This window comes from Dama dama, chromosome 18 (assembly GCF_033118175.1).
Source record: "Dama dama isolate Ldn47 chromosome 18, ASM3311817v1, whole genome shotgun sequence".
In the NCBI taxonomy this organism is placed as follows: Eukaryota; Metazoa; Chordata; class Mammalia; order Artiodactyla; family Cervidae; genus Dama; species Dama dama.
The window spans coordinates 105,804,411-105,818,500 of record NC_083698.1 but is presented as its reverse complement, the minus strand read 5'-3'; the positions used below and the strand labels follow the sequence as shown (position 1 = coordinate 105,818,500).

General features: G+C 44.3%; 1 protein-coding gene across 1 annotated transcript in view; it reads right to left on the bottom strand.

Moving 5' to 3' along the window:
• Positions 1–14,090, bottom strand: part of CNTNAP2 (contactin associated protein 2) — a 2,213,955-nt gene that overhangs the window by 267,152 nt on the left and 1,932,713 nt on the right. Inside the window, exon 17 of the mRNA XM_061165994.1 lies at positions 9,391–9,561. Coding sequence (XP_061021977.1) covers positions 9,391–9,561 — 171 coding nt within the window. The remainder of the gene's footprint in view (positions 1–9,390; positions 9,562–14,090) is intronic.

Here is a 14,090-nt window from a genome sequence, read left to right as displayed (position 1 = left end):
CTTCCCAACTCCTTCTAGAAATTTCCAAATCAGCAGACATGGGTAGATCAGTAACATCTAGGGTAACTTTGGTTATTTTTCATATCAAGAGGACATCCTAAAGTCTATTCTTTTAACCCTAGGGTACCTACGCCATTGGGGGCTTCCTAGGCGGCACTAGTGGCAAAGAATACACCTGCTAATGCAGGAGATGAGATATGCAGGCTTGATCCCTGAGTCAGGAAGATGCTCTGGAGGAGGGCCTGGCACCCACTGCAGTATTCTTGCCTGGAGAATCCCATGGACAGAGGAGCCTGGTGCGCTACAGTCTATGGGGTCGTAAAGAGTTGGACATGACTGAAGTGACTTAGCACACACACACCTATGCCATACACTCAAATAACTGTCAGTGAGACTGGCAAAGAAACCTGGGTACGTTAAACTTGACAGTGTTACCAATTATTTTTATATCTTTTAATAATTAGAAATGCACATGACTACTATATTAAATAACTTTATTAGAGCCCAAATTTCATCTTCATTTGTATTTCTTAACTGTTTTGGTCCACAATTGAAATTGAAAAGTTTAAACCAGAAACTAGAAAAATTTGTAAGCATTGAAAAAACTCACAACAGTGTTTCTATGCAGGTTAAAAAACATCTTATGGTGGATTTTTTTCTTATGTATTACAATGAGCAAGTCAGGATCATTTAGATTCCCAGATTTTTAACACTAATTGTGCTCATAGCTAGACTTGCAAAGTAGTAGAAATACTAAAATTCTTCGTGAATCTATGTTGATAACAAGAAGGGTAGGATAATTAAAAGGAAAAATCCAGGTGCTAATATTTGATCTGTATTAATAAAAACTCACAGTATTTATAAGAGAAAGAACACCCTAAATAATGTCCCCATGGCACAGGACCAGTAAAGTGGAATTAGACATTTCTCATGTCTACACAAAGGAAGCTCTCTTAATATAAAAAGTTGTTCCAATTCTGGAATAGTGGAAGATAAATTGCCATTAGTTTATTTCCTCTGATTCATCAGTTTCTGTATATTGCAGAATATTTTCTTCTGTCACATTCTTGAGCATGTGTACTGCAGAAGGTGGCATCTTGGAAAATGGAGGTTTTTCCTTAATACCTGTCCGCAAGATTAGCAGGAAATTGGACTGCTGCCACCACATTTTGTGGAGATATGCTGGTTAAATGCAAATCTGTGCTCCGAGTCAACCTGATACCTGGAAAAGCTCAAGCTTTGTCAACAGGGAAGCTTATGCTAAAGTATTACAACAGTTCCTGGTTGTTGTGGTTGTTTGGTTGCTAAGTCTTGTTTGATTCTTTGTGACCCCATGGACTGCAGCACATTGGGCTTCCCTGTCCTTCACTATCCCTCAGAGTTTGCTCAAACTGGTGTCCATAAAGTTGGTGATGTTATCCAACCATCTCATCTGTTGCCCACCTCTCTTGCCTTCAATGTTTTCCAGAGTCAGCTCTTTGCATCAGGTGGCCAAAGTATTGGAGCTTCAGTTTCAATTCCTGGTTCAGCTTCAGTTGCTGGCTGCTTCTCCTGAATGTCTCCCAGACAGGAGACGTCCCCTTCAGAAGTCCCCAACTGTGTATGCCCTTTTAAATTGTTAAACAAAGAATAAAAATGCTGTAGTGAAGTGTGCAAGTGTTAATCACTCAATCATGTCTGACTCTCTGTGATCCCTTGTACTATGTAGCCCACCAGGCTCCTCTGTCCCTGGGATTCTCCAGGCAAGAATACTGCAGTGGGTTGCTATTCCCTCCTCCAGGGCATCTTCCTGACCCAGGGATCGAACTCAGGTCTCCTATATTGCAGGCAGATTCTTTACCATCTGAGCCACCAGGGAATCAGAAATACTATGGTCACTATTTACCATCAAATACTTCCAAACACTTCCTCTGATTACAGTTCACCTTGAGGTAAAACCTACCCATCAGTCACCCAACCACTTCTCTTGGGGCCCATGTCTTAGGGCCAGGAGGGCAGCTGGGGGCACTCTTGACCTCGGTGCTTGTTCTGTTCTATGGCACCAGAGACTGCACTCAGCAATGTATCCTCCCAAGACACTTCCTCTCCCATGCTTAACTGCCATCCTTGATCCCAGGGACTGCACTGCTTGGATCACAGGCTCCCTGTCCACTGCGCCCCTTGCCATGACCACTAGGGGCCTCAGCAGTGATGTGGTCATGCTACTATCTACACTGGCTACCTACACCAACCTACACTGGCCTCCAGTGCCCTGACTTTCCCCACAGCCTTTTCATACAACCCAGAAGCCCACGTGCATGGCCAGATGATGCATCGTAGACCTGCTCATCACCCAAACTGCTTTCCTGTGAAATCTTGAATTCCTAAATCACGATCATCCTTCCACCTTTCCATGTATGTCTGTCATCATTCTGATCCCCAGTTCCCCTGGGCGGTGCTGTCCTCTTCCACCTAGATTTTTCTATGTTTCTCCATTAGCTTAGCACCTCATTCATTCATTTTATTCTTTCCACAGATGCTTACTGGGCACTTGTGATGCGCCAGGCAGCGTTCCGGCCCCGGAGACGCCACGGAGGTCAGAGTTCTACAGCCCTTGCTGCACCGGTGAACCGCGCGCGTCACCTTTGCGATGCGTCCACGCCATCTATGACTAGCTTCTTCCTTTGGTATCCAGAGCCAGAAATGTTCTTTCAGCCTCAGTTACAATGGTTTAATCTCCAAAGAACCTTCGCTTCTTCTCCAGGAAGAAGTAGTTGTTGCCTCATCTGGGTCACTGTGGTGCATTGCCCTAATTTTATTAACATGTCCTCTCATCCAAAATACTGTTTTATACTCTAGTCTCTCCTAATAGACTGTGTGCAATGGGATGGGAACATTCTTATTCTTCTTGAGTTCCTCTTTGGAGTAGGTACCCAATAACTATTGGGCTGAAATATTCAGATTGCCGTAGATTTAGAATCAGGCCTGAGTCTTGCCTAAAAGTCTCTATCACCTGTGTCATACTTCCTACTCTAACAACACTGGATGTTTGCAGCTCCCCAGCACCCAGCACGTTCTCCATCCTTAGACTTCTGTTTGCATTGTCCTTCCTGCTAGAGTTCTTTCCCTTACTTCTTCGTGTAGCTAATTTCTCTGCCTGTTCTTTATGACCCAGCTTGGGTATCACCTCATCTACGTCTTCATTCCCAGGCTGGGTTGTGTATCTCTCCTCTGGACATTTCAGATAGCTCATGCCTATCCTTGTAATTTATTTATTGTATTTAAATGGTAATAAGCACTATATCTGAATAACAGCCGTATAACCTGTGTGTCTCAGTTTCCTTATCTATAAAATGTGGACGAAACTTGCTATGAAACCTAAAAAATGTTAGTACTTGTAAAAGCTTTAGAGCAGCGCATGGCACTTAAAAGTTCATAATAACAGTTACGCATCCATACTGCAGTCAGCGTGTGTGTCTCCTTTAGTACTTGAGGGTCTTGGGTTCTCTTGTCTTCACCTTGGCATCTCCAGGACCTACCTGAGTGCCTCTGACACAGCAGGTGCTCAGTGAGAGGTGGCCTGGTGATGGGACCATGGTCAAGGTCAAGATGGGAGCATCTTGGCCAGAAAAGGGAGGCAGGGAAGTCAAGTTGTTCCCTATGGGGAACTCTGGAAAAATAAATGGAAATGTCTATGGTTGTTGTGAATATTTTCTAAAGCACGACTCCTCTGCCATCTCAAGAATAACTGACAAAAAAAAAAAAAAAAGAATAACTGACAAAAAAAAAAATTAAGCAAACAAACAACAGAATCAAAAGTAATCTCTGGTTTGGAAATGGACCTGTTAGTCCATGGCTTATCTCTCCTCTTGTATCCATCAGTCCCTTCAATTGTAGGTTTCACTCATTCTTACTTCCTAGGGGACCTCACTCCTTCCACTAGCCCCTTTCTCTCCCATATCTCTAACTTCTTTTTTCTTTACTGGATTTTCTTTAATATACATAGTACTCAAGTCCCTTCCCACAAGAACAATGAACAAAACCACCATCTCTTGATCTCTGTATCCACCTCCACTCACCACAGACACGGTCTCACATTTTGACAGTGACCTCTACAGGTGAAAGTTGAAGAGCCCTTTATGTTCTTCCTTTCGTGATCTCTCAGTTCAGTGGCATCAGGCACTTTTTTTGTTCTTGAAATTCTTTGTATGTTTGATCCCTGGGATATCACCATCTTCCCACTGCTCTGCCAGGCTTCTACAAGCTCCCTTTCTTCCTTCTATCTTTAAAGTGTGGTTTTCACCCTTGGACATCTGGTTTCCTCTCTCTGCACACTTGTTCTGGGCAATCTCACCCATGCTGAGGTGCCCATACTTATTTCCTGAGGATTCTCTAAGTGATGCTGCTGCTCACATTGCATGCCTGTAACTCAGAGTGCTCTGTTGGGCTTCAGACTTGTGTATACAGCACCCTCTGCATGTGTCCACTTGGAGAGACATTCTTTGGTCCTGTGGGCCCTCAAACTCAGAACATCCAAAGGCAGTTTTCATTTTGCCCTGCAATGCCGTCATCCCTAGTAAAAGTTGTTCTACTCACACAATTGTCCAAACCATCCCAACCAAATGTTGGATTTATTCTAGAACCTTCCCTCCCACTTCCCTCTCACAACCACTCTCTCGGAACCTGTGGAATCTCTCTCCTAAGCAGCTCTCTCCTCTAGGACCCTTCCCTGTCACCTTCCCCAGCTCCCGTTCGCTCTGCACCATCTTCACAGCGGTCCCTGCCGCTTCTTCTCTGGCTTTTCCATCTTTCCTCGGGTGAACACAAATCTGATCGGATCATGGCCCCGCTCACCATAACTTTCAGGGTTGAGGCAAGCCAGCTCCACCCCGGGCCAGCGCGCATTCAGTGCTGTCACCACTGCCCGGCCGTCCAGCTGCAGCCCTGCTGCTCCCAGCCCACTGGGTTCTCTGCTGAATTGTTCCCCTTGGAGTCCCTGGGTTCAACCCCCCACACCTTCACGGACAGGTGTTCTCCTTTTGGTAACATTTTTCCTTTCCAGATCTTCCTTCTGCCCCCATCTGCCTCCCCTTCCTGCCTCCTGCTCATCCATGACAACTTAATTAAAGCATCACGTTCCTTGGGAAGCACCTGTCACTCCAGTCGGGTTTAAATGCCCCCTCGGTGCTCTCAGCCATCTCTCTCAACGTCTGTTCCGGGAGGGGGTGCGGTTTGGTGTTAACAACAACAGGCTCAGGACAGACAAAAAATGTTTGGGGTTCAGCACGAGCTCTGTCATATCCCCTCTGTGTGACCGTGACCAGGCAACTTATACCTGTGCCTCGGTTTCCTCATTTGAAAAACAGAGCTGCGAATGGCGGTGCTCCAGTCCAAAGGGTGGTTAGGGAAGTGAGTGAGATGCTCCCTGTAAAGTCCCTGGAAAAGTGCTGGAGACACTGAGGGTCTGAACAGAGCTGAGCTGTTTTTATTGTTATCAAATCTGCTGATTGACTTGGCTGCTTTCCAAAACAAACAGAAAGATCTTGGGAGGGAAAGACACCATGCTTGACTTAACGACGTTTGACCTAGCATAGCATCTGGGACGTGGTCGGGACTCAGTAAATACCCACTGGACGAATGAGAAGAGATATAGATAGTAAAGAAGCGAAACACAGCCTTAAATTCTTACCTGTAGAGCATGCTAGTGAGTAACATCAGTCTAACCTAACCACGTGGGCTTTTTTACTTGCACATTAAGGTGCCGATGGTGTCTCATTAAGTCAGTGCAACTGACTCCCTGTTTCGCTTTGTTTTTAAATTCTTGGCTGTGCTGCATCTTCACTGCTGCACGGGCTTTTCTCTAGTTGGGGTGAGCGGCGGGCTACTCTCTAGTTGCAGGGCGCAGGCTTCTCACTGCAGTGGCTTCTCTTGTTGCGGAGCATGGCCTCCAGGGCTCAGGGGCTTCAGTAGTTGGGGCTCTTGGGCTCTAGAGCGCAGGTTCAAAAGTTCTCGTGCTTGGGCTTGGCTGCCCCGAGGCATGTGGGATCTTACTGGATCAGGGATCGAACCTGAGTCTCCTGCATTGGCAGGCAGACTCTCTACCACTGAGCCACCAGGGAAGCCCCTGACTCACTGTTCTTAGAGTCAAGAATTTTCCATTTCCAACAGAAGGCCACAATGTCACTAATTAATGGAAATGTTATTCTAGAAACTACTGTGTAGACATGAACTGTGACAAAACTCCTTTGAGATGCCCGTGGAGAAGCAAAACTTGAATTCCTACTAGAAAGAGGTTAGAAAGTCTAGCAAATTCTGGGGAAAAAAGTAGAGACACTCTTTAAAAGTTTGACTTCGGGACCCATTAGGTTTGCAGTGACTCATCCGTGGAAGGGAGAGAGGGGCTTGCAAGAATTCTCCGCCTCTGCCCCCACCCCACGTGTTCTGCACAGAAGAGTCTGGAGAAACGTGATGCATGGAGCAGAAGCAAGCCTCAATCATGGCCACATTTCCTCCATGTTCATGGAAGCACCACTTCTCGTATACTTTGAAGAAGTTTTGCTCAAACAGACCAACCTGCCTTTCCCTCCCTGTTCCTCCCCAAAGTTCCTTTGAAACGGAATGGAGGTGCTATACACTGATGGGCCTTTGGCATCTCTAACATTTAGGGAACCTTACAAAAGGTGATTCTACCCTCAGTAATTATTAGAAGGTCTGGAGAACTCCGAGGAGAGGCCAGCCTCTAATCCGTGCCTTGAAAGTCTCACACTTCTTCACCAAAAGCAAACTAGATGACAGAAAAGAGCCACGTGACAAAATGAGGCTATAATTCACCCTCTGTCATGGAGTTTTCATATCATGGAAAGACTGAGAGGACTTTGAAAACATCTATGGAGGTTTTTTGTAATTAGAAATGAGTGAAATTCTACTCTGCATGTACTCTAGTAGAAATACCTGCTCTTTCTACATTTCATTTGTCTTATTTCCAACCCAGGACTGGGTTTACAAAACATGGGGATATAAAACAGGACAGGGTGAACCCAAATAATTTTATAGAAGCTCATAGAATTACTCAGATATGGGATTGTCAATTTTCCTTTTGTGCCATGAGATATTTGTAAAACACAACCCAACTTTGTGTAAGTCTGGAAATATTCTGATTCAATTAATTTCTATGGAAAGTGGAAATCCCTTTTAAATAATTCTAGTCCATAATTCATGAAAATAAATGATTTCTATTTGTTTACTTTTTAACTCCAGGGCTAGAATTTTCTCAGTCTTCCTTTCAACCAGCTCTGGCTCATACTAGATCTGTAATGAGCATTCTCAGAAAAATGATAATTACAGTAACTGCTAGACACTGAAATAAATGCTTCATGAGTAGCTATATTCTAGCATCATAACCCCAGCAAATTACCATCCCCATTTTATAGATTCGGAAATTGGGATTCAAACAGATTAAGTGATTTGCCTGAGGACCTGGATTTCAACCTAAGAATGAAAATTCCAGAGTCCATGCACTTCTGCCACGTCACCGTCCAGCCTTTAACAGAGAGAATCCCATAGGATTTCAGCAGAAACACCGCCGCCTGAGAGTCCCCTTCCCAAAGGCCAGATTGCACAATTGTAACTACAAAAGGAGGAAAATATACCATCAGCTATTTCTGGAAAAAATGTCTGGGGTCATCCTCAGACCAGACCCAGTAACACAGGTGCTCAGACACGGAGCACAGGCCAGGAGGAGGGACTCTGATGCGGGAGGGTGCCGGGATTCCAGGGAGGGACCGGGGGCACAGACCCGCTTCCCATCCTGGTTCTTGCTGTTCCTGGGTCTGAAGTGCCAGCGGAGCCGGGCATGTGCAAATGTGCACCAGACCTGGAGGTTTGTGGACACTGATTCCCAAAGCTGCACCCGTGCCCCGTGGATAAAAGGTCCCCCATATGACGAGACTTGCCCTGCTCAGATGCAGCGACTCCCTGCCCTCTGCGGGTGGCATCCTCAAATCATATGACTTTGAGGGTCTTTGGGATCCAAAGGGCTGAGCTGAGACAGGCAGCCTCTGCCCTTACTGGGATTCTGGTAGTTTCTGCACCCTGGGTGAGAACACCCAGGACTCAAACCTTCAGAAGGTGGGTGGATATGGAGCCTCTTCTGCAAAGCTGCAGACCCAGATTGCATAGCAACACCGTACCACTGTCTAGGCTGCTTCATCCACTCCCGCAGATATTAATTCTGATTATTCCTATTTTCTTGTGTTGTTATCCCAATTCTCTTATTTCTTATTCCCTCTCACTTTACCCAATCCTCCATCTACTCTTAACCCTGTCTCCTTAGAAAACAAATACATTCTTCACACCACTCAGAATGGACATTGTTAAAAAGTCTACGAGTCATACATGCTGGAGAGAATGCGGAGAAAATGGAACCCTCCTACATTATTGGTGGAAAAGTAAATTGGCATAGATACCATGGAGAACAACATGGAATATTGTTCTTTTATATTCCTTAAAAATATTTTCTAAAAAATATTCCTTAAAGAATGAAGAATAGAGCTACTACATGATCATGCAATCCCACTCCTAGGTATATAGCTCTAATTTGAAAAGCTGCATGCATCCCAATATTCATAGCAGCACTATTTACTATAGGCGAGATATGGGTATAATTTAAATATTAATCGACAGGGACATGGATAAAGAAGATATGGTACATATATACAATAGAATACTACTCAGCCATAAAAAGAATGATGGAATAATGCCATTTGCAGCAACATGCGTGGACTTGGAGAGGATAATACTAAGTGAAGTAAGTAGAGAAAGACAAATACCATACGATACCACTTATAGGTGGAATCTAAAAAAATATACACAAATGAACTTATTCACAAAACAGAAATAGACTAACACATAGAAGATAAATTTAGCATTATCAAAGGGGATAGAGAAGGTGGAGGGGCAGAGACAAATTAGGAGTTTGGGATTAACAGATACACATTACCATATATAAAATAGATAAACAATGAGAACCTACTTTATTGTACAGGGAACTATACTCAATACCTTGTAATAACTTATAGTGGAAAAGAATCTGAAAAGCTATATATATATAACTGAATCATTTTGCTATACACCTGAAACTAATGTAACACTGTAAATCAACTAGACTTCAATAAAAATACACATTCTTCCCCCACCCACGTTATCAGGGCAGTTTGTCCTCTCTTGTCCTCGTAGAACAGCATTGTGGGAAGCTCTGTCTGTGACTGTATCCTTTGAGCATCTAAGCACAGGAATCTGGGTCTTTCTCAGGGAGTGCATCTACCTTCTAGCGCCAATTACATTATCGAGGTTAAGATCAGCTTGAAGTGACAAGAGCAGTTATTCATGAGCTGACAAACAATGCATACTCACATTTCAGTTCGAGTTTGATGAAATCTGTGTTCCCCAGATTTTCAAGAAACACGCCCCGGGGGATTAACGTTTTGAAGTAGAAGGAGATGTCGGCACTGGTCTCCCCTTGGAAAGTGGAGAAGTGCAGGTAGGATGATGGGTTTGGGAAAGAGGCCGCATTCCAGTAATTCCCTGTGGAAGGAACAAAGAAAGAGGACAGTGTAATTTACACCTGGTTATGGCACTGATGGAAAAGAGAGCCACTTTCTGAGTTTTAATACAATCCCATTGACAGTAGCCCTTGTTTCCACTCTTTCTGCTGAATAACACTGCACAAAATCCCCACAAACATATCTTTGACTTTCCAAAAGTTTTATGTGTTTATATAAAATATTTGACTAAGGACAGATAAATCCTTTAAAGAGGCATCCTGAAGGGACTCTCAGGAGTACATATCAGTGGAGGAGAAAATGGAGTGATGCCCCTGGTTTCACGTGGTGGGTGGATGTGGCTGTTTTGAACTCAGGCTTATTTATTTATTTTTTTTTCATTTTTGATGTGGACCATTTTTAAAGTCTTTATTGAATTTGTTACAATATTGCTTGTGTTTTATGATTTGGTTTTTTTGGCCGTGAGGACTGTGTGATCTTAGCTCGCTGACCGGGGATTTAACCTGCACCCCTGGCATTGGAAGGTGAAGTCGTAATACTGGACCTCCAGGGAAGTACCCAGGCTTATGTTTGATGCAAGAAGCATCTGGACTCGACCGAGAGGGACCGACTAGGAAGGGGTCTTTGGTATCCTGCTCTTGCTTCTCATCTGTCTTTGTCTTGGAATAAGCAACGCTTGCTTCCAGCCAGCAGCTGCTCCGACCTCGGGGCAAGTGAAGCAGAAATACAACCACGGGGAGTGCAGAAGCCCGGCTGAGCGAGGAGCTAGGGGAAAAGGCTGGATGACCTGGCCAGTCATCTCTCCACCCCTCCTGCTCCAAGACCCACAGGCAAGTTGCTGTAAAGGGAGGGTCCCCTCCCCAGCCTCTTCCTCTCTGGGGACTCCATGGGACCTGTGGAGTCTGTGACCTGTGGCTGTTCTATGGGGGCAGGAGTGCTGAGCTGAGCCCATTGAAGGGCTTACAATCAGCCTCTATCCTTGAACTCATGAGGCAGACATCGTTGTACTCACCCCCTCCACACTCATTGCCTGGTAGTAGGCAGTGGCCCCAGGAGAAAGGCAGTTCACAGGACAAAATAAAAGCACTAAACTAGAGGACCACCATTCCATCAGAACAGGTGGACCAAGCATTTAATATGACATCATGACATCAAGAGCAGTGTGCCTGCGTGCTGAGTCGCTCAGTCATGCCCTACTCTTTGCAACCCCATGGACTGTAGCCCGCCAGCCTCCTCTGTCCATGGGATTTTTCAGACCCAGAATACTGGAGTGGGTTGTCAGGCCCTCCTCCAGGGGATCTTCCCGACCCAGAGATTGAACCTGTGCTTCCTGCAGCTTCTGTATTGCAAGCGAATTCTTTACTGCTGAGTCATCGGGGAAGCCCACCAAGAGCTGACTCCTGATTATCTCCAGGGGAGAAATTCCTTTAGGAAGCGCACATTTTTGAGTACATATGACAGCACAGCTAAGGACTAAAATACATGAATATGCTTTAAAACAGTTACTAAAGCTTTTACCTTTAGTATTAAACCTATGTTAAAGTCACCAGGTGAGGCCCAAGATGGAGTCACTCTTGCTAACCCCCGGGTCAGCAAACCAGCACTTAACTGAGCTTCTGTGCTCAGCTCGCCCAGAGAAGGAAGGTCCAGGCTTCCCTGGCAGCACTGGCCTGCTCAGCTAAGGGTCCCTGATGCTCTAGGCCTTCCCTCTGCTGATGTGTTTGCAACCCTGTTTCAGCCAATCAGCACACGCCCAGTGTAACTTCCGGTTCCTGCTCCCTTTGGTTCATAACACCTCTCCTCTTACACGGCTCTTCAGAGCTCCTTTCTCCCTGCTAGGTTGGAGGTCGACTGATTCATGAATCACTGAATAAAAGCCTACTAGATCAATAAATTGCTAGTGGAAAATTTTCTTTTAACATCTAAAATATGTATTTTTGGGACTTCTCTGGTGGTCCATGGAGAAGGAAGTGGCAGCCCACTCCAGTGTTCTTGCCTGGAGAATCCCAGGGACGGAGGAGCCTGGTGGGCTGCCGTCTATGGGGTCGCACAGAGTTGGACACGACTGAAGTGACTTAGCAGCAGTAGCAGGAGCAGCTGGTGGTGCAGCGGTTAAGAATCTGCCTGCCAATGCAGGGGACATGAGTTCAAGCCCCTGTCCAGGAAGATCCCATATGCTGCAGAGCCACTAACTGCGTGTGCCACAACTACTGAGCCCGTGCTCTAGAGCCCATGAGCCACAAGAAAAGATACCACAAACAGAAGCCCACATATCACAACTAGATTAAAGCCCTCAAGCAGCAACAAAGACCCAACACAGCCAAAAATAAATTAATAAGTAAATAAAAAATTTAAAATACAATATATTGTTTTTTAAAATTGACTTTTGCCATATCTTCCCTTCAAAGAACACACTGAATCAACTACATTCACTTTCTTAGTTTCATATTTTTCCTTCCTTTTATACAAATAATGCACGTATGCAATAAGTTCAACTGCTATTCTTAAACAGAATTAACTTTGTTGGTATTGTTATGCTTATGCCATAAGTTCAAATTAAGTATATAATGTTGCTATATAATGAGATAATAGAGTATCTTCATTTAATTGATGTTATTTACTTTTTTCTTAGGACATCTAGGATACAGTGACATCTAGATAAGTGAATGGCAATAAATAAACAGCATCACTGACTCAGTAGACATGAATTTGAGCAAACTCCAGCAGTGGATGACAGGGAAGCCTGGCGTGTTGCAGTCCATGGGGTCGCAAAGAGTTGGACATGACCGAGAGACTGAACAACAAGTCAATGAAAAACATGTTTGCAAATGTCTGCATTAAGGTAAAAACAGTGGTGGTGGAGAGTTCACTGTTGAAAGTGTACCGAAAGTCTTAGGGCAGTTTTAAGCTCTTTTTTTTTTTTTTTTTTAATTGTGATATCATTGCTTTCAGCAGGAGAAAAATAGACTGGTTTCCTTTTGGGAAGAAGGATGTGATACAACATTGGTTAGACAAATACCACAGAAGAAAGAATCTTAACTATTGTTTAAGTTGCTATCATCTGAGCACTGAGCCCTCTTTTCCACTCAAGATCTGCTTTCAAGTCTGGAGAGGCGAGTTTAGGCTCACCTCTCCCAGCTAGCTGAAAATGAAGGTCTCTCAAGATAAAAGCTAAAGTTGCAACCCTCTCACCAACCAGAGTTTTAGGCTAGAATGAAGAGTGCCCAGGGCCAGCAGCATTCAGCCTGCCTAATGGGTGAGAACCCCTTAACAGCCTAGGAGCCGCCAAGGGTCAGTCTTTAGCCATGAGTCAACTTGAAAGTCAAGCAGTTCTGTCTCTCTAGGCTGAATCCCCAGGACAGAGATGTAATTAACATTTTCAAGCTTTCATCCAATCAAATGCATTCTTATTTTCTGATGTGGTGCTGTATTAACAGAAGGGTAGCTGTCTAAAATGATTCTAGAAAAAAAGGAAAGCTAAAAGCAAAATATGTCAGTATTTATTTGAGGTCCAGCGCTGGTTATTCAGACAGAAATATCTCCAGAGAGGAGGACAGTTTGATCTGTTAATTCTCATTTGCAGAAATATCCCAACAGACCACAGCTCCATTTGCTCTCACCCTGTGCTCACTAAGCAACTTTGAATTAATTTGGTCTCTGGGATGGATACATTCACAGGGAAAGTATGCCTTGCAAAAATGGCGGTTACTAGTCATTCTTCCGGAAATGTCTGGCTGATCACGTGACATCTTTGGAGTCTTTGTTGGTGGGCTGTCCCTCATCTCTGGATGAATTGACTAAATCCAGATTCTTTTTTAAAAAACTTTTTATTTTGTATTGAAGTATAGCCAATTAACAATGTGGTGATAGTTTCAGGTGAGCAGGGAAGGGACTCAGCCATGCATATACACGTATCCATTCTCCCCCAAACACCCCTCCCATGCAGGCCGCCGCATAACATTGAGTAGAGTTCCCTATGCTATACTGTAGGTCCTTGTTGGTTCTCCATTTTAAACCGAGCAGCATGTACATGACCTTCCCAGACTCCCTAACTAGTCCTCCCCCCTCCCCTCCTCCCCAGCAACCATAAGCTCATTGTATGAATCTCTGGATCTGTCTCTGTTTTGTAAATAAGTTCATTTGGATCATGTCTTTTTAGATTCTTCATGTAAGGGAAGTCATACACGAAGTCCTCACGGGACAAAAATCTACTTTATAGTAACATGAATGTTAAAGATACCAACTAAATATAAATAAAAGCGAACGCTGCTTTAGCACCTATTATAACTGGACACAGCTCCCACTGGCAAACCATAATCTCCCTTATCCATGACTTAATTCCTATTATTCCCCAGAGACCTCATTGAATGATGCCACATGTTTTGCAAGGCTGGTGGGCTTATACCCTTCAGGTTGTTGAAATGGCTGCAATCTGCTTCTCTGTCTGACTTCCTTCACTCTTCCTTCAGAAAATCTCTAGGTCCATCCATGTTGCTGCAAATGGCATTATTCCATTATTTTTGATGGCTGAGTAATATTCCATTGCATATA